Source organism: Nymphalis io, chromosome 16 (assembly GCF_905147045.1).
Source record: "Nymphalis io chromosome 16, ilAglIoxx1.1, whole genome shotgun sequence".
Lineage (NCBI taxonomy): Eukaryota > Metazoa > Arthropoda > Insecta > Lepidoptera > Nymphalidae > Nymphalis > Nymphalis io.
In genome coordinates, this window is record NC_065903.1 from 671,479 (window position 1) to 696,055 (window position 24,577).

Sequence of the window (24,577 nt, forward strand, 5' to 3'; positions counted from 1 at the left end):
CGAAAGATTATAAACACGTGACAAATTCACTGTAGGGATAGTGATGAAGATGATGGAATTGATAGACTTTATAAATGACCTTTGCTAAAATGATGTCAGTATAAAAAACAACATAAGTATTTAGATTTTAAACAGATTTAGACGGAACTCAAATTATTTCAAATGATGAAAAAAGGGACGTTTAAGACACATAAAAAGATATGTATGTAATGCGATTGGGTTAAAATAAAATAAAATCTATTCGAGTGCGTGAATTATTTATTTTGTACGTTTCCGTAGAAGGCATTCATTAAAATCATTTCTTTCATAAAACATGCTACTTATAATAACTTTATATACAAAAATATTTCTCACAAAACTATAACATCTGAGTATGTATTTTCGACTAAATTTTATTACGGTGAGTATACAATGAAGTATATATAACACAGTAAAATGAAATATTGAGCAAATACATAGGAATGTATAATTATCAAGTTTACAAAAACACTTTGTAAACAATATGGAATGTTTCAAACTAAACATATAATGGATGTTGAATCTTAGAACTTAAAGTTAATTTAGATTTGAATCGAAAACAAAAGCTTTCTTCACAATGCACCCGAAGTTAAAACATGTTAAAAATTCAAACGACACTTCAATCAAAATTCTACTAGTATTGAATAAATTATATTAAAATAATACAAAAATATATGCAGTTATATTACTTTTTCGTAAAAATGGGATGCAACAATGTTCCATTTTTTTATTAAAAACCATCTAACTAACGTAATGCTTACAGTACAAATAATTTAGTATTTACACACAATTTGTACATCCATCAACCGGGCTTTAAGTACGAATAACATTTTTATTTACTATATGCTACTTAAGATACGTATTTGGATAGACTCTTTATTCAATCGATAACAATTCACAGAACAAACTTTCCTAAGGCTCTTCGTCCTATCGGTATCATCCAATTTACTGGCCTTGACATGATGTGGTCAATAATAAGTCATAGCAACGCTGCTGAAGCGCTTCTTTGTAATTGGCATCAGACTTTGGTCGTCAGATCTAGAGGGTGAAGCTTAATCGTTTTTATCTGGGAGTAAGCTATATCTTCCTCTTCACTAGCAGACACTCGGTCACTTCCGGACTCTGGATCATCATTGTCAGGTGTGATTATTTCACTGTCATCTGACCTCCGTCTGGCAGAACTTGATCTTCCATCTGACTTAACGGATAAGTCCATAGGGTTCTCTTGTAAGGGAGATTCTGATGTTCTCCTTTCGGCGGGTGGAGTGGGTACAAATTCAGCCTCAGATATAATGTCTTCTTGCGGTGTGGGCTGAATGGATCTTTGTTGTTTCAGAATTTCATCTAAGAAGAAGCGCTTTGAGGTCTCGGTGTTGTTATCATCGATTCTGACATCGTTGTTGTTCTCTGCCGCATGCCTTAAGGCTGCATGATCAAGTAAATGTCTTGAATAAATCGGGTGGAAGCCAGGTGGAAACAGTAGTGGATGATTTGGTGGAAACGGGTTAAAATGAGGTGGTGGTAAAAATGGCGAATGGGGAAAGTGGGGCAAGGTAATATTGGCTAAGGGAGGAAGTTGGAGAAAAGCATCTCTAGGTGGCGTCAGCGGTCTATCTGGTGGGCGAGATTGTGTAATCCGTGACTTTTCATCTTGCTTAGGGGATGATCCACTTCGATGTGAGTCTGGCGATCCGGAGCAAGGCCGTTTGTAGTCATCGAGCCCTAATAAAGCTAGTTCTTCTTTAGAACGAGGTCTAGCGAGTCCAGGGAAAAGGTGGGGAGGAAATGGTGGTGCGAGGTGAGGTGACTGCGGCATCCTAGGTGGTGATTGTGATTGAGCAGCTTGTTGCTGTTCTTGTAAGAGGCAGTGGATCTTGAACCAGTTTGACCGTCTTCCGTACCTGGAGCCAGATTTAGACATGCCAACCATGAGGCATTTCCGCAGTCGACACGCTTTGCACGCCGTTCTGTTCTTCTTGTTGATGACACATTCGCCATTGTTTTTGCACTCTGTGATTGAGTTCAAATTGTTGTACGAGCGACCGAAGAACGACTGAAAAGAAAGAAAGAGCAAAGGTTAGAGGTAACGTAATAAATATTGATTATATTAGTTGTCTTTATAATATGATGTGTAAGTATTAATATTGTCGTAAAAAATAAACGTTGTTAATTGTCTATAAAATCATATAATGTTATAAAGCAGGCTTCTTGTAGTGTGTAACAAGTAAAGGCGTGTTTACACGGCCTGGTGGTTACAAGTCAAGTGCGTAACATCGAAAGCGAAACCGCCTTACTAACGTAGTGTTTACGGTTTAAGACGCTACTTCCGTTGGATATAGGCCACAGGTTCGGTTCCGGTCGGCTACGTTCGTTTTTGTACGGTTTCAATTTCGACCTTGGATTTTCGCTTAACTCGTTATGTAATCAGATTCCATTGTTGAACTTTTTGGGAGTTATCAGAAATAAAAGGAAAAATAAAGTACACATCGATTTGAAGGTCGAGAAGTAGTTTGATATTAAGTTTTTGTATCGGTGTAGTCAAGTAACAAAGGCATATTAATGGATTGGACATTGCCAAAATACTCTTGGAACACGGGGTGAATGATAAATTGAGCACGATTGCACCGATCGCGTCATAGATGAGGAATTTAAACTGAAACAATGCCATCTTTAAATCGCGTTCCGCGCGTGATCCGAATCTTACGAATGTGTAAACGCCGTTTGAGATCAAATGTTAGATAGAGTCGGCACCCGCGCCGCTGTCACTGTGCTAGGTGTTTGATACAGTGCTCAGACAAATATTTTTATTATTAAAGGTTATTTTTGTGCTAAATGTGTTAAATACCAACGCTGCATTTTTTTAAATGAAACAATATGCTAAATATATTTTGTTTTAGAAATCAATAATACAAATAGAAACTTAACTAAATTAATGACGTGGCAAAGTGGTGTGTGTTTACGAGATTTTCACACAGACCCACGACCTATTGAACTGAAACACGACCAACCGGACCAGTAGGTATAAAAGTTTTCCTGTTGTATATGTTGCCGTGATGTTATAATTAATGTGTTAGGCGAGGATCGCTGCAGATGTGCGGTTCAAGACATTGCGCATTATTTGTAGCGTTATATGTAATGTAATTTATTTATGCACTCGCTGTTCCGCGCGGTACCACTTGCTCTGCCCCCTTTCTCAATTAAGGGACTGCTTAATGCAAAATAATATATATTTAAATCGGACTGATAGATTTCTCGATAAGCGCGTCCAAACAAACTATGTATATTATGTGAATATTATTTTACAGACACTAAGAAAGGATAAGAAATTTAGAATTATCGTTATTGAAGAAAAACGGAGCTAACGTTTACGATTTGTAATATAATGGTTATGTAATATTTTCTACATGATTTACAATTTAGTTTACATTATAAGTAACGTATTCTCGATATGGTGTATTGGGCAATAATATATGCATAATTATATTAAAACTCAAAGGACGAGCTTGGCGACTCGCTCGCCGCCACCTCTGACCTCTTCGAGATTAAATTGCGGTTATTCAATAAGTTTAAATTTTATATACTTACTATTACTGGGAAGAAATTATTACATTCATATTCACATTACTGGGGATACCAATATTTATCTCTGTCAATTAAATTGACAATTTAAGAGAAGAACAATTTTGGTCAAATTGATTGAATTGTCATTCAGTACTTATGCTTTATACATATACAGAATCATATGATAGAAGTACATAGCGATTACATAATATATGTATCGCTAGTCTGTAACATGTGTACGCTATACTTGTATACCAGGCAGGTGTGACCCATCGATGGGTTATCAATATTTATTAAAAGTTTTATTCAGTACTATCAATGTGAGCCTGACCTGGGCGTCTCGCGGCGCAGGATTGTCTATTAAAAAGATTATAATCAGCATCAAAAACCCTTCTAATATCACAGTCCTTGAGGATCCTTAGAATGTAAGACGCGGTCATATATGGTACCATTATTGCAGGCTTAACTATTTATGAATACATCCTATTAGTTAGATTGCTTGAACTGTCAAGGTTAATACCGCATTGTATTTAATGGCAAAATAAGGTTTAGTTTTATTACTTGTCTACGTCACTGTACGATGAGCTTCAACAAGACATTATATTTAATATTGATCCTTATACAAAATGAAATAAGCGATACACATCGACGCATCGCGGAATCGTGTTTAGTACAATCCGCTACACTATTATAAAGTTTAGTATCGCCTTCGTAATACATTTGAGCATCAATAAATTATTCTTAACAAATGCACTTCATGGCTCGCCTGTATTCCTACCTTTTTGTGTCCCATCGAATAATATTTACGCGCTCGAATGTACATTAGTTTTTATGGTTCCGTTATTATTTATCGACTATAAAAGTGCGATGGGATTTAATGGCGTAGCGATAAATTCGTGTTTAGCAAAGGCCGTACCTAATAATCTAAGTTAATACTCGTTAAGCGTCCGACGTGAAATTCTCATATCGCGGAATCGCTGAAAAAGGAAATGTCAAATACATTAAAGCTGGATAATAACATTTATTATAGAGTCCCTAATAGCATCTTTGCACTCGATAAAGATTTGAATTATATCGGCTATTCGATATATTTTATGTTAAAGTGGATACAGCTGGTGATAATTTCATATATTCTATAATATATTGAATGAAGAGGTTAGAGAAACTACTTAATCGATTCTTAAATCGATTTTCAAATAACACGTAGCATGGTCGTAATCAAAACCGAATTAAAATCACGCAATAGCGTTTGTAGTATTGTACTGCACCGATATGAAACGATTACATTCAGAATTTGTTGATTAAGTCTCTTAAGAATCGAAATAATCATTTGAGAATAAAATGTCATTTTATTAAACTTCGCAAATTTAGAATTTTAATTCAGATTTAAAAGTCGTTCAGTTGTTGTTTGTATTGATCGATTGCTTTGTTATTGAAAGTTACAAAAGCGAAATAGTCACGATGAATGAATAGTGTGCGATACAAAGTAAGATGTCATAAATTTCGAGCTGTGTAAATTCCGTACAGCCCCATTAGAACTTCATTAAATGAGATATAAAACTTATGGCGGATTTTATAGTGCTCCCCTTCGTACTCACCTACCGCAGTGTTTGAACATATATATTATGAAACTGTAACACGCCATTATATAGTTCAATGTTACTGGTGGTAGGGCTTTGTGCAAGCTCGTCTGGGTAGGTACCACCCACTCATCAGATATTCTACCGCAAAACAGCAGTACTTGATATTGTTGTGTTCCGGTTTGAAGGGTGAGTGAGCCAGTGTAATTACAGGCACAAGGGACATAAAATCTTAGTTTTCAAGGTTGGTGGCGCATTGGATATGTAAGCGATGTTTGATATTTCTTACAATGCTAATGTCTAAGGGCGTTGGTGACCACTTACTATCAGGTGGTTCATATGCTCGTCCGCTTTCCTATTCTATAAAAAAAATTGTATTGTTTATAATATAAATTTGTAAGTAGAATTGGCACCCTGCATATTATGTCTGACGAAAATCTGCCATACGTGTGACCATTAACCACCCGCATTGGAAAAAGTGGTGTAATATGTTCCAAGTATTTTCCTCGAATATAAAGGGTCGCCTTTATATTCGAGGAAATTAGATTTTTTTACATTTTACTTTAGATTATTTTTACATCATTAGATATTAACTAGCTTTAGTTTTTATACTAATTTACTTAAATATTAATGTTATATTAAAAACTCTAATCTATACTCTGTACATGTAAAAACATAAAACCATATAGAAAAAATTGTGTATTATGCACGTGAAATACTATATGTATTTATTGTACAAGTGTATTTGTATAGGTTGTCATTAACTGCTAATGTAAAACAATAATTCAGCACTCGCGATGTGTTTCCGCAATGTGACATCTGCACATGTCCACCTTGAATACCATAATAAATAGATGCTGATATCATAAATCTAACGAAGATCGAATAAATATATCATTAGTTTAATGGGTGTGACTTAAAGCTATAGGATCCTACTTAATGAAAATACTCTAATGTATTACGAATATGTGGAATGTTTAAACTGTTTTTGTATCAATCGTTAGTAATGCTTTTTTAGGGATTTTAAAGAATACAGACGAAGATATTAACCAGCTTATGAATAATTCCTTCACCAATAAACACTGACATTTTTAGAAGTAAACAGCTTTCTTGACTATCGATGAGTTAGATTGTGAAGTACAAAGAATGGCTAGATATTAGTGTTGGTAGAATAAATAGAGTCGAGATGGCCTAGTGGTTAGAACGCGTGAATTTTAACCGATGATCGTAGGTTCAAACCCGGGCAAGCAACACTGAATTTTCATGTGCTTAATTTGTGTTTATAATTCATCTCGTGCTTGACGGTGAAGAAAAACCTCATGAGGAAACCTGCATGTGTCTGATTTCATTGAAATTCTGCCACATGTGTGCTACCAACCGGCATTGTAGCAGCGTGGTGGAATAAGCTCCAAACCTTCTCCTCAAAACGGAGAGGAGGCCTTAGCCCAGCAGTGGGACATAAACAGGCTGTTACTGTTACTGTACTGTAGAATAAATAATGATTGGGTGATATTGGCTCTGCACCTAGCAGACCCCCTGCCGGCTGTCAATGTCTTGGAATCACTTATATTTGCATATAACTAAACTCTAAAAAAACTTGTGCATCCGATTTGTTTTTAAAGTCAAAAACAGGATCTTGTCTTTCAACACGCAATACTCAATCAATATCAATCAATCAATCAATCAATCAACAGCCAATCGTTGTCCACTGCTGAACATAGGCCTCTCCCAAGGTGCGCCAAAGCTCCCTGTCCTCCGCCTTCCGCATCCAGTATATGCCATATATGCATCCAATCAATATATGCCTATATAATATGAGACGCCCGTGTGATTGTAAAAATAATACTTATATTAATAATATTGACGAATTGTCCGCAAACATCGTCGGGACTTTGTCGATCAAATGCTAAAATAATCACGAAACAAAAATACATGCGTGAGAACATTCCAGACATTAGAAATATCGACCTCTAGTCTTCGGTAGTTGGTAACCCTACCAAATTACATTTACCGTGTTTAAATAAAGAATTCTGAACTTAAACTTTTAAATCATCATCATAAAGTTGGCAATCGATTATTCGTTTTTTGACAGCTAAATCGATATACGTGAAGATACGGCTCGTCATCTCTCGTTTTCATTCAGAGGCGCTGACCTGAACGGAGTCTCGATGTTTTGATTACGCCTGACATTAGGATACAATCGATTATTCGTGTAATGTGAGTCGATGCCGCGCATTACTGCTTCTGATATTTCGATATCCGGTTTCGATTTGGAATTGGAACATTTGTGATCGATATTTATTATTGTTTAGATATAAATGTTCTTCAATATATTTTGTAAAGTTAAATATTTTTATTTTTTTTGTTCAATTGTTATTTATGTAACTTGTATTTTACGCCTACTTATGATATTTTATATTTGGCCTTGTACTCGTATTAAACGAAGACATTAGAAGTGTTTTAGGTTTGTATAACATAATGACAGCAGCGTTTATGAAGTGTTCATTTTAACTTATATAAACACTAGTTAATAAAATAGGAAAAACATATCTAAATGAAAAATATAACAGAAAAAAATATTGATCTAATAATTATAAGTATTTAGTATAAATGAGTAGTTCGATCGTCCTTAAGCTGTCGTATAAGAGTTTATCTGTTTAAACGGACGCAAATACGCCTATCAATTGTCATAAATCAACCCAAAGTCACTATTATGGAGTTACTCGCGCAGTTACAGTGGAGTCATCCGTCAAAATGCCACTTGTCACAATAAGGTACTTAAGTTACAGTGCAGACATCAGACAAGACCATCTGGATATATAAGCAGATTTAATAACAAAACACTCGAATGAGAACATGTTAGTCAATCATTTGAACAGGACAATAAACTAATCGCTCATGTGATGCTAATTAAACGTTCAGGTAAAGCATCTAATTATGGTAGCTGAGACGATGAAGCACTGTTTGGTGCAATATAATTTTGTGATGCATATTATTTATTGTTTAACGAATACTCTGGTGATAACCGTGAACAATGTCGTCTTCAGATAGCTCCGCAAGTCTGCGGTCATCCTAAGGTAATTCACGTTTACAAAGGGACTAACTAACGTCGCGTACTCTGCATTTCGTGACTTGAATAAAAATTATCGCCATGCTCCAATAAGTCGATCGGTGTGCCAACAGTTGCGTCCGTTGACAGTTTCATAACCTCAGTAAGACAATGACAATCATTAACCACTGACCCGCTATTTAAACGAAATTCAACTTTAAGTCCTGACATCGTTAAGGATTTGAAATTGATATTCCTTTAACGAAGGAATACAAATAAATAGAGGATACGCGAATGATAGTGCAGAATAGTGTCGTCAGAAACGAAACGAATCAATTCACCCCGTGAATGGTATTGCCGCAGATATTGTTTCAATATGCTGACGGCCGTCGCGGCAAATGAACCGATTGATTTTGAACCAGTTTTTTTTTAAATTAATCACTTTTAATTGCAAGGTTCAGGATATAATGTTTATTATGATTAAGCAAAGGTTATAACAGGTGCTCACGAATTTATATGAACTTTTTATTTAAATATTATAAAGTTAATAGCCCCTCGGCACGCGCGATTATTGATATTGAATGCTAATGAGGTAAGACTAAACGGGAATTTCACCTGCGAATAGTAAAGCAAACGTTTCTATAACGTAAGGCTATTTTAATGTTTGTGAGAATAAAATTAGTTTTAAAGCAAATTATTTTATTAATGAATAGAGCGCTATACTTGGTAGCTTGCGCAAAACTCATTAAGGGCATTAAACCGCTAACGTTAAAGAGCTGAACGCCCAATTAAGTATAAAGTAACAATCCGATTAATTCAGGCTCGTCCGAGGCCATTAAAGGCGAGACTTTTGTTTTCTTTGAGGTTGAAACTAATGCGGGTGACAAATTACGGAGCGAAGCGGTGCCTTTTAACTACCGAGGTTCGCGCACAATGGCGGCATGGCGCCACAGCCGATTGTCCCCGCACAATACACGATTACACACACAGATAATCGCAGAAAACCTTTAAAAACAAATTAGTAGCCATGATTTATTACGGACCGGTTACGAAACGAGACCTCTCCACTTTAGCCCAAATATTCCTAGCTGAGCGTTTTCCGTTCGCGTGCACTACTGTAATTTGAATTTGGTCCAAATTTGAATATAATTTGCCGTTGACGGTCGGTCGTGCGACCGTCGGAATCGCGATGGTCGCGGAAAGAACCGGATTTGCTAAATGCCCTTGGATTTTTAGTTTTACTTTAGTTGTTATATTTTATATTACATTAGAATTCAAATAATGGTTTATTTAAGCAAATAACTAATTTATCTTCACATACTCAGTACCAAATAAAGGTATTCGCGAATATTCGATCCGTAACTGAAACTATAAGCACTAGCAAATCTGAATACTATAAAAAGCGTGATATTAAAACAACATCAGACCAGAGCACGTTATTTCTCAAGATCAGACTTGGATCAAATGACGTATGAACGTAGAAAATAGTAATTTCATATGAGCTTATAATTGGAGCAATAGTAGATCGTCACACGTTTTTGCTGAAGTCCATCAATCACGCGGTACGGGACCTGCTAACTACTGCAGGTGAACCGACCGACAAAGAAAGACAAATCTATGTCAATAGTGATTATAGCGATCAACAACACAGCGGATTGTTGTATTAACGTTAAAGGAGTTGTATAGTTATATTTATTTACTTGAAATTGTGTAAATACTAATTAATTACTGATTTTTATTAGGAGAATAAGAAATTCAAAAAAATTCAAGCCCTTCCTATGATTTTCCATATTTGGCTTTTTAGGAACAATACTTAACAAAAGCCGAGATGGCCCAGTGGTAAGAACGCGTGAATCTTAACCGATGATCGTGGGTTCAACCCGGGCAAGCACCACTGAATTTTCATGTGCTTAATTTGTGATTATAATTTATCTCGTGCTTTACGGTGAAGGAAAACATCGTGAGGAAACCCGCATGTGTAATTTCACTGAAATATGTGTATTCCACCCACTCGCATCGGAGTAGCGTGGTGGAATAAGATCCAAAGCCTCCTAAAAAGGCTGAGGAGGCCTTAGCCCAGCAGTGGGACATTCACAGGCTGTTAAGGTTACGGTTACTTAACAAATTGGTGAATTGGTTTTATAGTTTCTCATAAGCTATATACATTTCATATATTCTTGTTTAAAATTAAATTAAAATGTTTAAAAGATTTAAATAAATAAAAATAGCAGCTGATAACAATTGTTTTTTTGAATATATATTTTTTAAAATTTTTATTTAACGAAATACTTGCGTTATTATAATGTCTCTATAGTTCCCTCGTTTTATGCCGACAATAAATGTAATACTACGTAACACTGTCATAGACGCTATACAATTATAATTATATATATTACATTTTATTTTATTATGTAGTAATAGTTTAAGTTTTATCATTTAAAAATTATTACGAACGAATTACTCGGTCAATTAATTTGATTGCTGGTTGTTCTTGGTAATTTTTCTTGTCGGTCAAACTAAAGTAAGGAACGTGTTTTTCAAGGATAGGTCATTTTTAATTAGTTCTATGCCTTGAAATAGACATTATATTTTGTTTTACGAATGTTTTTCATCTATTTTGTCTCTTTTATTTTTAATATCGCAGATGGTATTTGATAGATAATTAATGTTATTGATCGATATAAAAGACGATGTTGTTTCGAGTCTGAGTCGAGAGAATTATGTTATTTTCGTATTTGTAAGTTATTACCGGATTATTCGATTCCACCTAAAAAATTTAAGCCATTTCGATAATTTGATTTCATTCGCAGTCATTTTACGGCCTCTGAACTTCTGTAACTCATTGCTCAATCGGGCTCAAACTCCATGACCAACCTTTCCGTTTCCATTGCGATCGCAAACATATCATTTAATCATTATAATCAATCAAAATCATCTTTGAAGTGTGTTTTTTTCGCCCTACATGAAGGCTCGATTTTGTAACTCGAATTTCAAAGATTGATTATAGAAAATCGACATATTGAATTTAGCAGGTCAGGGTTATATATCCAGGATGTGATATCAATAATTAGGTAAGAATAAGGTTTTCATTCAAGTGGAAGGAGTGGATTTTTTTTTAAACATTTTCAATTTAACATTTCAAGGTTTGTATCTATTTTTAGTTCGATTCATGTGTTTGGTAAAAGTACTTGAATCACTACTATAAGTAAATATGATTTGCCAAGTAAACTTCTAATAGTTTCAATAAATAAGAATTTGTACTCAGTACTACTAAGTATCAGCAATACTTGGCGGTAGAATATCTGATGATTGGGTCCTATTGTTGCGTTGTTGTAGCGTAACTACAGGCAGAAGGGACGTAACGTCTTAGTTACCGAGGTTGGTCGCAATTGTCTTGTATTGTGAGGACTCTGTTTTCAAGACTTGTAATGGATTGAAGTATCATTTTACAATAACATAGAATCACTGCACTAAAATAAGACCATTAATTTATCTCTCACTTCAAAAACTTTGAAAAAATCAATTGAGTACTATTTTTAAAACTTATATGAATGTTTTCAAGCGTATCGTACCTAGTGAATATAAGATTTAAATGGTATATGATCAATGTATCTAGGATGTTACGCTGTAACCGATTGACCGAGTTTCCTGCATCCTGCGACATTCGTGACGCAAACACCATTGTAGTTCTGTTCCACTTGATATAAATTGCACTTTGTTTACGTAAACCTATAATAATAGTCATTTTAGAAGACCTGGTTTCGTATCGTCTGATGAGGTTGTATGTCATATGTTGGTAAAAGCGGTGTTTGAAATATATTTAATGAGCCGATTCCATTTTTAAATTTTGTAAGCATGTATCAATAGTTGAACAGACCGAGATGGCTCAGTGGTTATAATACTTGAATAATAAGTAATACCTTTTCGGTTCAAACCTTGATACTGAGTGTCATGTATTTAGTTTTGATTTATAATTAAATAATCTGCTATACGTGTATCCACCAGTACGCATTATATACTCCAATTATCTGATGGAATAGGCTAAACCTTCTCAAAATGGACGCCTCAATCCAGCAGTGGGAGATTTACAGACTGCCACTTAAGTTCAAAGGTACCGACCGATGTGAAGGTCTTAGGTTCAATTCTGACATCTTTGATTACTGCCTTTCCCACAATTAAAAAAACTTTATTCATAATTGTAGAGTAAAACAAAAATTAATTTGTTTTTTTTTCATTTGGAATATATTTGAAAATCGAACTTCAGAATAATCGTACATATATATAAAGGAATACGTAAAATTGAATTTGATTCTTGAAAAGTGTTGATATAATTGTAAAAGCATTAATCGCATTTGTTGCAACGTAGTTGGATAAATTTAATGTTAGAATTATTTGTATAAGGACGTTCGCGTTATTTTAACATCCTACGAACGAGAAATCAAAAGTGTTCTTATTTATTATGCCTCAGCAAAAAAACTATAACGGGCCAGTTGCGTGAACGAGTTATTCGTGTGCATCTCCCGGAGAAACAATGTTTACTAATCATACAAACAGTATTGATCGTTATTAATATTGAAATCGTTTTAAATAAGGTCTATTTTTGCATTTGTATATTGTTAATTAATAAACAGGGATTCGGAATCGGTTAATTGCAATTAGTATTGGATCGACTTTGATATATTGATATGTATTGGTAAAAGGTATTTTCATAATAACATTATTTTTAATTCCCCTGGTTTAAATACAGTCTGTTTAAAACTATTGTTAAGATTTTCAAATATTTTTTATGTTAATTAATTGATAATTAATTGATAATTAATAAGTTATTAATTGTTAGTTTCAATTTAATTTATAATTATTTTGTAATAGATAAAAGACTTAAAGGCTTTTCGGTCAAGAATAATTGATGTTTTAAAAAGTTTAATTATTATAAGTAATTTTATTTTGTTTTGTATCGTTAAAATATCGATCGTCTGAAATCGCCTTTAGACCTTGATACAATTAGTTGAAAGTTACACAAACGATTTTCCACACCGTTTCCACTATTAGTAACAAATATCATATTCAATTTTTATATTTTTGATATTGAAACATAAGCAATCGAATAATTCGCAACGAAGTTAAAACGATACTGTTTTTGATTATATCGTCTCAATCAGTATACCGAACGTAGTTTTTTGGTAGTAGATTAACTGGGAAGTAAATATCCAAATGACGAAGGTGACGTTCGCCGCCAGGAGTGACTTTAACAGTGTTTATCTGTTTGAATCCTGCTAGTATATAACATTTTTTATTATGTACTTAAGCGTCTCTTACCTTGCATCCTTCACACGTGAAGGCACCAAAATGGAAGCCAGCCGCTGGTTCTCCGCATACTTTGCACTTTTGATTCATCTGTAACAAGATAAAATACATTAATCAAAAATACATATCATATTATATAACTTGTTTCTACGATAAAATAACACATTAGAGATTTTGATCACTCGCCGTGACGTCGCCCTCAGAAAGGTATACAAAATGTAATGGTGGGCGATACGTTTATTTCATCCCGGAAATGTGTATGACCATATTCATTTGTCTCGGCCAATCAGAATGAAAGTTAAATGGTTTGATTGGTTGAAGTTCCAGATTGAACGGTGAAGCGACTTGATGATGACTGATCGAAAATGAACATCTTTTACAAAATTTAAGCCTCTTTTTTATATTCTTACAATCTATTTTAAATCATCATTATATATGGTTAAATTTAATGTAAAGGTTCCAACGGATTCTGCTGAAAAGTATCAAAAACAAACTCCGTAGGTACTATTTTTAAACAGTCAAAAAATAAACGGATATGTTATAATCCTTTGTAAATCAAAGAATTCCACCTTCAATTTATATATATAAATATAATAATAATAATATCCTGGGACATTTTTCACACGCGGCCATCTGATTCCAAATTAAGCTTGTACTATGGAAACCAGACAACTGATATACTACATATACTATTTTTCTTTTGTAAATACTTATATAGATAATTACACCAAGACTAAGGACAAACAGACATATTCATGCACATAAATATCTGTCCTGGGTGGGAATCGAACTCTCAACCTTCGCCGTGAAAGGCAAGGATCCACCAACCACTCCAACCGGCTCGACTAAATCAAAAATATAAAAATTTAATAACATATATATTCTGTACAATATTAATTATTATTTTGCTTACCAAACACCGTCAACGTTGCAAAATATTTCAATTCGAAATGAATCTCGACAAAGTATGACACGTTATCGTTATCGTACATTTCGTTATGAATTCGTCTCAAACCCAATTCGTTGTTAATAAACCGTAACGTTAGATTACAATCGGACATTTAGCTGGTAATTTTAAGGACCGCGGCGCATGTTATTGGATGCAATCGTGTGACGATAAATAGAAGTAGTGTGGCGATTTCGTTTTGCGTTTTAATTTTTTATTCGTTTAATATTTCCAATGTTATTTTTTCCATTAATTTTTTAGTTTCTTTTATTAAGTGATGAAAAAATATTCTTTATTCGATTTTGTAATGGAATCTCAGATGCTTAAAAGTCTTGGTAACGATATGATGAGCCAGCTAGAGATGTTTTCACTATATTATTTAAACCCCATTAAAATTCGTAGCTGCTGTTCATAGCGGCTTTATAGGGCAGGTATACTCCAGAAGACAAAACACATGAATCTTAATCTAAGGTCGTAAGTTGGTTTAAAATCTCGGCAAGTAATGTTTTTATACGTGTTTAATCAATGATTAATCTTTTTCTCAGTAATGAACTGAACCATTTATAGTATTTGTCGAAGATAAATCTGCTACATGTGAACAGCTTGGTGAATTATGATCCAAAACTGAAGAGACCGTTGCTAAGCAGTTGTATATTTACTTTTTTTATCAAATAATAATTAGCTCGTTTATAACTATCATACATAAATACAAATAAACTTATAAGAAGCATATTTTCATATTCAAATTAATACAAGATAAAAATAATCATAAAAGTTTATCAAAATAATATACAATTAAATAAATTAAAAACACATAAGTGTTTAATAAAGTATACCTTTATGACATCTGTAACGATATAAGAGGGTAAATTAATTTAATAACTTTAAAAATTACGTTCATAATTCCGAAGCAATGTCATAAGTATCAAGATGTTATTTAGAAGTATAATAATCGTAACGAAATTTAAAAACGCGCTCCGTTACTGTTATTGAGAATAACATTTGAATTTAACGTTTTTAGTTTTAATATTCAACACGAATATCGTGTTTCATAATTACCGTATTTTTCTTAAAACTGACTTAGCATTAGTTTTAAAGTCAATTCGGTAAATAATGCACTGAGAATCTCGACATGTTTATAAGTACTGGTAGTACTGTTATGGCTCACACACCCTTTTACCGAAACTCAGTATTGCTGTTAAGTGGTAGAATTTCTGATAAGTGGGTGGTACCCACTTAGACGGACAGAGCTATATCACTAAGCAATTATATATATATATATGTATATAATATTAGGACTTTGTTGTCAGGTATGAGTTTTGATGATCATTTCTATACATACATTTTACATTCAGATAATTCTTCGACAGAATGAAATAAAATCAATAATCTTGGGGTAATAAAATTCTTAACAATTCAGCCACAATAGGTTTACATATGTAAGACCGTTCAGTTGTTAAGATAAACAAAGCAAATAGCGAACTTCGCAGAACAAAACCTATCACAAGTCGACTCGACGAAGTAATCGTTTATCTCTTGCCTTCTGTATCCTCGTCAAATAAACAATACTTCATATACGTTGCCATTTGATTTTGTTTCATGCACCCTCATTCGAAAGGACGAAAATCCTTTGCAGTGAAATATTAAATCATGAAAACTATAGCGCTGTAGAGCTCAAACAATAGACAGTACAGAACGTATTGGTATGTATAAGCGCTGACATCGCTGATGTAAGTAAGCGGAACAGGTGCGCGAAGACGTTCCAGTCTCCCAGACGCGTATTTCCAAACAACGGTTTTGAATAGCTCAGATGGAATAGATTATAATGCTGACATGTTGCAATTTTTATAATTAAATAAAAGATAACAATAAATCGTTAAAATGTATATTCTATGTCGGAATAGTCTTAGCAATATTTATTATGAATGAGTATTTAACTTGACAGTATCTCGTTTGTGACGGTTCAAAAGTACTTAGTATTTTGTAAAAGCTTGCTGAAATAAAGGTTTTTTTGTTTTATCGAAATTGAAATTGATTGTAATATTTCATTAGTTAAATAAACAATATAATGTATGAACAATAGACATAAATAGTGGTGGTACAGATTTTTTACCAGTATTCAACATTAATAATATCTGTAGCTGTGCTCTGGGTGCGGTGAGTGAGCGTACCTTGTAAAGATACAAGGGACGTAATATCTTAGATCCCTTGGCTGGAGTAATGATGTTGACGATGTAAGAAGTGGAGAATAAATAAAATAAGCCTACCATCAGACATATATTTATATATTAAAATAAATAATAAAAATACATGTATATATGAATATCAATTGTTTTTTAAGGTAAGCCTTAAATAAATATACAACACATTTTACTTAAGCAAATATAGTAATAGCTTTTTTATCAACGAGAACACCAGCTCGCTTTAAATGCGGCAAATACAAAGTCCCTTCGCGGGTCACTCTACAAAATCTCAGAGCGCAGTTGTAAATACGCATCCAGCGCATCAAGTAAATCACCCAGCATGGAGTCTTCCTCGCTTATCGCTCCGCTCATCACGCCGCCCGCTCTAAATTAGATCGAACAAGATCCCGCTTACAATACGCGACAACATTTGTAACCCTTATGTTAAGGGAATAAAGACGATATTATATTAAAAATATGCGTAGTGAACTGTAGCCTTTGGTAACCCACTGTCTCAATGATTTGTCGGTTTTATGATATCGCCTGCTGTATTTTAATATTTTGAACGGCTCGTTAAGTCATGTGCGTTACGGTCTTGCGATTTCGGTCTGCTGTAGGTTGGTACATAGCCTACACGTGTTTATGTTTATAAGATATGTAAATTTGAGTTTGGTTGTTACCTTTTCGAGTATCAGTTTAGTTGAGACGAGATGATTAAGGTCAATTTTAGGATTTAAGTCCATTTTTTATGGTAAGGTGATCATTGTGTTTAATAATTAACAAAAAACATATTCGACAAAATTAAATGTTAAATATGCATATTCCTATTCAATAAAAAAAAATATGAACATTTCCGTAGCGCTATTTAGCATTCGAAACCCGTCAATTCTGACGTTTTGCTCAAGATTAATTTAAGATCCTTCACACCTTTATCAATTTGGTCGAAAAAACTCCACACCTTCGTAAATCACAAAACAACATTTTCAATCTGCACGTCAACCAAATATTAAGTAATTAATATGGTAATTGCATGTCTAGATTGCATTCGAGATAAATTATAAAGCCGAGTCAGTGACGGCCCTTGCGGTTCTTTTCTCAAATCGCGTGTCATAAAATTTTGGTTCATACGGGCCGATGGTCTTCGGAAAACAGACAATTGATAATGGACTTTAAGATTATAAGGATAGCGTTTAAGTTTGAATGGTGCGTTGTCAGAAAAATGGGATGCGTAAGTTCAAAATACGTAAGCGCAACTGACAAATTAATTAAGTGGTACTTGAAGGGAATCGATCTGTTGCATCGGGTTACATGCTCGAATACACAGGAATACGGATCGGGTACGATCGAGCGATTTTGGATTTTTGCATTCGAGTGCGATGACCGCGTTTTTTTTCGGGTCACGATTAATTCACAAATTAATAAGGCGGAATATGATTATCTATATTATTTCGTAAATTATCGCTCAGAGTGATATCTTTAGGGGAATTAATCGAATTAAATTTCTTTGACCCTTGTCATTCCTTAATTATAAATACTATTTAGTAGTAGAAACAACATTTTTACACAATTGTCAATTCACTGACAAAAGTGTCAAAGGCATTGACATCGACGTACCCTTTCTGATTTTATTATATTATAAATTTGATTTAAATAATAAATTCCAATTATCGATGATTCTAAGTGGAACTCTCTGTAGTCAAAATGCTTAGAAATTCAACTAAAATATCCAACTTCTCATATTATAAATTTCGAATAGCAATTCAAAACTGATAAGATTGTCTACGAATCTCAAAGTCGAGAGAAAGGGTTATTGCTATTACGACGATGCAGTTACACTTGTCCGTGGTCCGGACAAATCAGTGTGTGTTCGCTTTGATGCGAGCGTGTGAAACGGGCCGGCCTGTCATTTGCCCCGACCGCCATTATTGCTGAGCCGACCTCCGTGGGAATGTTAGGGAATCGGAATAGGGAATTTCCTAGAAAATAGAATCCGGAAGATCTCGTAAAGTCTAGCTTTGTTTTTGGTCATTTATTGTCCTAGCTTCTCAGTAACCTTATTCTACTGTTAGCAGTAGACTAATTGTCGAAGATGCGTTCGTTACGATCGTGCACTTCCAACAAGATGATTGTAATGTTAAGATGACAAATGAATTGAGGTAATTCGGACCAATGGCTTATCTATTAGAATATTTTTGAAAGTGGCAAGACCATTCTAATTGTCATCAATTATTTGTACCAAACGTACGTAACCCTTCGAGTGCTCGAATCTAATCAGTTTTGTTTAACCAAGTCAATTTGTATTCTCCAATGGAACTAGGTCACCACCCTCCTACATGAAAAGTTTAATTTCTATTGTTGCACTGTTTGAAATTTCAATGGCGTAAGGGCTATGCGAAACTGGTTTTGAAAAATCTAAATTCTAAGACTTGTGTATTTACAACCACTTTCGTGATTTGATTGGTAAAAGCAAATGTTTTTGCGTGGAATACGAACTCTTTTAATTAAGTTGTTGCGGTCTATTTGTTGTGTATTGAGTTGTTGACTGACATTTTATTTATTAGGTCACTAACACATTGTGTATTAATGCAACTTAGTAGTTTTATCCATAACATATGACACTGCAACAAGAAGCGGTAAAATGAGTATTTCTACAAAAAATAAACCGAAATTTACGTTTAATAAGTTGAAGTTTTTCTTGTTAGAACTGCCACGTTTTTATTTTATAGTAAAAAGTAAGGAACAACCTACTATGATTGTTTCTTTTTCAAAAATATCGCAAAAAAACAGTAACTATATTTTTATTTGCACATATATCTCGAATCGGTTTTGACACTTGAATTTTAATATTCATAAAATACGCTGAAAATTAATTTAAGTGCATGACTGTAAAAAAACAACTACGCAGTGATTCATTAAATATTTGCTTCAAACAAGGATGCGCAATTTGTATGATTTATTTTTTTATGATTTTTTATTTGTGGCAACTTTTTGTTGTATATATTTAATGTCAGTAATTGAACAAAAAACTCAATGTGACTCGAATGTGTATTAAGACGTGAGACGTAAGAATAAAGAGTAAATAAGATAACAAGGACTATGAAACAAGTATAAAAGGATAGTATGAGTAAAAAGCGCTCAAAATGTAAACCGATGTGTCATGGCGTTCACACAAAATAGGCTGCGAGTAAGTGAGCGCGACTAATTTGTAATAGCGCGGGAAAAATGTAACACAGATAATATAAATTACATTTGTTTGTTCGAAAAAGTTTGTATACATAGTAATAACAAATTTTAGATTATGGATGCTGCTTTTTTTTCAAATTAAGAACATTCGCGTTTAAAATAAATAACAAATTTCTCTGTACAACATTCGAAAAACAAATAATAAGCAAATTCGAAATGATTATATAAAATAAACATGTTGTTTAGTAATTTATGTTGCGATAAGTTTGAAAATATTTTCGAATATTCCATATAAAATCAGACGATAAAATCGATAACCTTAACCCGTACTCTTACGATTATAATCTTGTACATCAGAACCGCGATTAAACATTAAAGAGCAGGGCCGATCGGAATATAATAATCCATCATAAAATCTGTAATACCTCTGCAGTCAGCGCCGCGATCTCTTGATTTCGTTTTGATAGACGATAATTTGTTATGCTCTCATGGTAACATACTGTGATCTGTGACTGCATACAGATTAAATAAGACTGTCTTAACTTCAATAGTAGAACCGATATAAGATACGTACGACGTTAATTCGATCTTTATGCGTTGCAAAAACAATAACAAGGAATTGTACGAGAAAAAAAATGATGGTATGTTTTAAACAAATAATGCTTATTTCGTTTTTGACATCTGACGTAGACTAATTAAGTTTAGGTTTTTTTTTTTAAATAGGAAATTGAGCTGAAGATTTCGGCCTTAACCCCACATAAGTACTACCGAATTATCATTTGGAATTTGTTCTTTTAATTCAGTTAGTGCTCGGTGGTGTAGAAAAACACAGCACATATCGCATGGAAATCTGCCACTTACCACTGCGTATACATCAACACACAGTGAATTGGTATGGTGGTATAAATTAAAAATCTTCACAAGAGAAAACCTTTGTGTTAAAATGTTTACTATACATACTCACTAATATATTTTTTTAATTTATTAAAGTTGAACATAAATAATATTGTGATCATCATAAATATAGTCGTAATCTTGCGCGCGTCTTTACCAGACTTTTTGCTGACTTGTGTGAAGGTTTTTGATGAGATAATAAACGACCGGTTACCGTTTTTCTATGTTTGTTTTTAAATATACGATGATACGTGTTGATTATGCAAATGTGATTATGCCTTTTTAACATATATTTAACGATTAACTTATTTTATATACTCTCTTTTTACTTTTAATGTTAAAGCGTGAACTGTTTTTTTTCAGTTTTGCTTCGAATAAAATATTTAATATGTCTTAACTATAAGTTCGTTTTCTTGAATGGTCCAACTAACCACCAACCTGACCAACATTGGTAACCAACCGCCTAACTATTTTGTCTAACATTTTGGTGATATTTGTTTAGTATTTAGAAGATAAAAGATACTATAGATCAGATATTAACCAAAGATCGTGCATTTAAGTTCGGGCCCCCGATTTCATATGCTTAATTTTTATTTATGGTTTATTTCTTATTACGCGTTCAAAAAACTGGTGAGGACACCTGCATCTGTTAGATGAAACTAAATTAACCCCATTAATGCCTTTGTCTTCTCGCAAGTTTTTCCTACTATAAACTCATAGTCATAAATTCTTGCAATAATAAAATTAATTTTAATATTCATTGAAATTCAACTTAATAGTTTGAATATATTAATACAGGCGTCGATTGCAGGCTATATACATGATCGCGTTAGTGTTCTTGAATTAATTTATTTGAGCATTAAATAGTTATTTGTAACATTTCGACATGCATCCAATGTGTGTTGAATACGAACATGATATTATGCGGGTTCACGAATCGGCGCTCACGTCCCGTCATTACTGCCTGACCCGTGCAATACAAGTCGATATTGTATTAGAATTGGCGCTATGGAATACTCTTCGAACTGTCATATTTATTGCAATGGTAATAAATTGTAAAATTTCAAAATTCGAACGTGAATTCGAAATTATTAAGCAACTTATTATTATTTAGTCGGCGTATTTCAAGTCGAAATAAATTTATTAATCTGTGCAATCTTAGTTGGTATTATAGTTTTATTAGTCAATATCTTTAATACGTGTTAAACTATACTGATAAATCCCATTTTTTTCAATTAGTCGCTAAGTAATACTCAGTAATGCTATTTTATTCCTAAAGTAATCATTTAAATTACTATCGATTAATACTCATTAGGGAATCTTAAATGCTTACGCCCTTTGCGAAAACTGGTTGCATATCGTTTTAACGTTAATTATGATCTAGTGTTTAAAGGTTAAATATTTTTATATGTTAAATGTGTCGCTTTTAAGAATTTTTAAAACAGAAATAACAACATAAGTAATCGTTTAAATAATAAAATAAAAGCGGATTCACTTACAAACGCATTCGATATAATTAAAACAATATGTTTATTCTATCTGAATTATTTATATTAAATCTATACACTTTTTTTAAGGTAATAAGCTTACCTACATACCTTATATTAAAAAAAAAAACAGATAATTCTAGTTCTATATTCAGTATTATGTGTGCGTGTATTGTATATCAGAAATTACGATATTGACACGATGACCATGATGACACGAATCAAATAGTATACACCCGAAGTCGGTTTCCAATATATCACGAGTGAGTAATGAAGTGAGTTCTTACAGAATCACACAGCAGATATTGACAAAGATCGGATTTGGCCGCGTGACAACATTGCCCTCTGCTTAGTTGGATACAAATCTATTATGGCAGCAGTAACGAGTTATTATTTGAGTTGAATATTAACTAAACATTGAGATATCATCGCGGTACCTGTATTCGCCAATTAAATTCTATATCTGTCTTATTATTTATACCGAATAAAGCTTTTCCATAGCCTATGCACGGCATCTTCAATTATAATGGCGGCAACGTTACAAATATACATAGGATATATTTAACTAATGTCATTTAACGGTACTGTTTATTATATTGACCGTTATTTTATTTATGCTTTAACTTTTTTTTTGATATAAACAATGTCAAATTAATTTTATTAATTAAACAGTTTATGAAAGCAATCACTTAACAATTTGTTAGTTTCATGTTTTTAATGTTATATTATTTTGATATAAAGTTTTAATTATGGCAATATATAATACGATTTTTATTACTAAATATTAACTATTTTAAGATACTAAGCATTGTCGAATTAAAAGCTACAAATGTTGAATATTTATTTTGTAGCAAATTATTTTATTAAAATTATATAACAAGATATACAAAAGCAGGCTGCATTTGAAATTCAATGAATGAATCGCTTACGCAACGATATTTTTTGGAAATATAACAATTATTCATTCAAACGTTTGTCATTAGAAAAGGGCTCGCCTTAATCGATAAAGGATTCGGTTATTGATCGATATGAGCGAGTGATTAATTGTACATAATCGATATAATTCAGGCCCTCGGGTCGCGATCACGTCATCCTGACACGCAATTCCACGACAGCCCGTGACAAATTGTTATGACAAAATATTTCAACAGTTGCATCAATTTATTCGAACCAACCCTCTTCAATGATCGAATCTCACGTAAATCTATACAATGCAACATGCCGACGCATTTAAAACATGCATACCTTATTCCGTGTGTGTAGAGACTAAATTTGCTTATCAACAACTTATCACAACGCATTAGCATTTCAAATGCGTAACGCAGGTCACGAATGACGTAGCGTTCTGAATTTTCAAATTTGAATGAATGAATTCACGTTCGGAAATAAAGAAATGAATGGAACGTATGGGACTGCGATTTGTAAGATGACTCGGCGAATGGAAAATTTAAAATTCGAATTTTAAAAATGTTTGTATCTATGTAAAACATCTGCTATCGATTCGTCGGTTAAATTTATTGAACGAACACTATAATCAATTTCTGATATGCAATGCAAATAAGATTATCAATTAATTAAATTATAAATTTAATAATATTATTCGACTCATCGACGTGTTTTGATATAAATCAAAAATCTATTAAGAAAAGTCCGTTGCAAAGTTTTAAATTAATTAAAAATGTATAGTTTATAGACTGCCTCGAGCAAAGATAATAAAAATTGTTATTTCACCTATAAAAGAAGCGTAGAAGAATTTTAAAACTCTACCCGCGTTATATGAGTGATATATTAAGACAATAAATTAAAATGTATCCGCTTTTAATATAGTCTCTATGTATAAAATGTACGTCATGTTGTCGTTAGTTTTTATGATATTATAAAGATTGTCGTAGTAAAAACCGCAGATTATTCCGTCTTTAATAAGATAGTCTAACAGTAAAATATAGATCTAAATCATATCAGCAGTGCTATTCTGTAAGAACTCGCTTATATCTCATTCGTAAAAAGTGGGAAACCGTTTTTTTTGCATACGTATTATTTGAATGTTATAATTAGTATAGCCAATGTCGCATAGCATATTCTTATATATCACGGTCTTGTTATGAGTTTAGTTTCAAATTTGTTCGTACAGAATAGCTCTCCTGATTGTAGTTAAACTAAACCATGATGTTACTACGAATGCCAATTCGGATACGTAAACAAAAAATGATAATTAAAGATGGATCGTAAACCGTTAAGATGTCGAAGTGACAAAACAATTATAATCATTGTTAATATCAATAAAAGTTTAATTACAAGTACATTGTGATAGTGAAACTTTTGAATTCCGAACGTAGAGACAAACCGACAAATAAGAATTTCCATTATATTAT

General features: G+C 33.1%; 1 protein-coding gene across 2 annotated transcripts in view; it reads right to left on the reverse strand.

The window, feature by feature from the left end:
- Positions 1–239: 239 nt before the first annotated feature.
- LOC126774476 (knirps-related protein-like) overlaps positions 240–24,577 on the reverse strand; it is a 73,646-nt gene continuing 49,308 nt past the window's right edge. The window contains exons 1-3 of one of the 2 annotated variants that reach the window (XM_050496038.1): positions 14,426–14,493; positions 13,525–13,602; positions 240–2,071 (exon numbers count right to left, since the gene is read on the reverse strand). In XM_050496038.1, the coding sequence (XP_050351995.1) occupies positions 1,037–2,071; positions 13,525–13,602 (1,113 nt within the window). In that variant the 5' untranslated portion in view covers positions 14,426–14,493 and the 3' untranslated portion in view covers positions 240–1,036. Of the gene's footprint in view, positions 2,072–13,524; positions 13,603–14,425; positions 14,494–24,577 lie in introns of those variants that run through there. The other variant, XM_050496037.1, reaches the window with a different exon arrangement.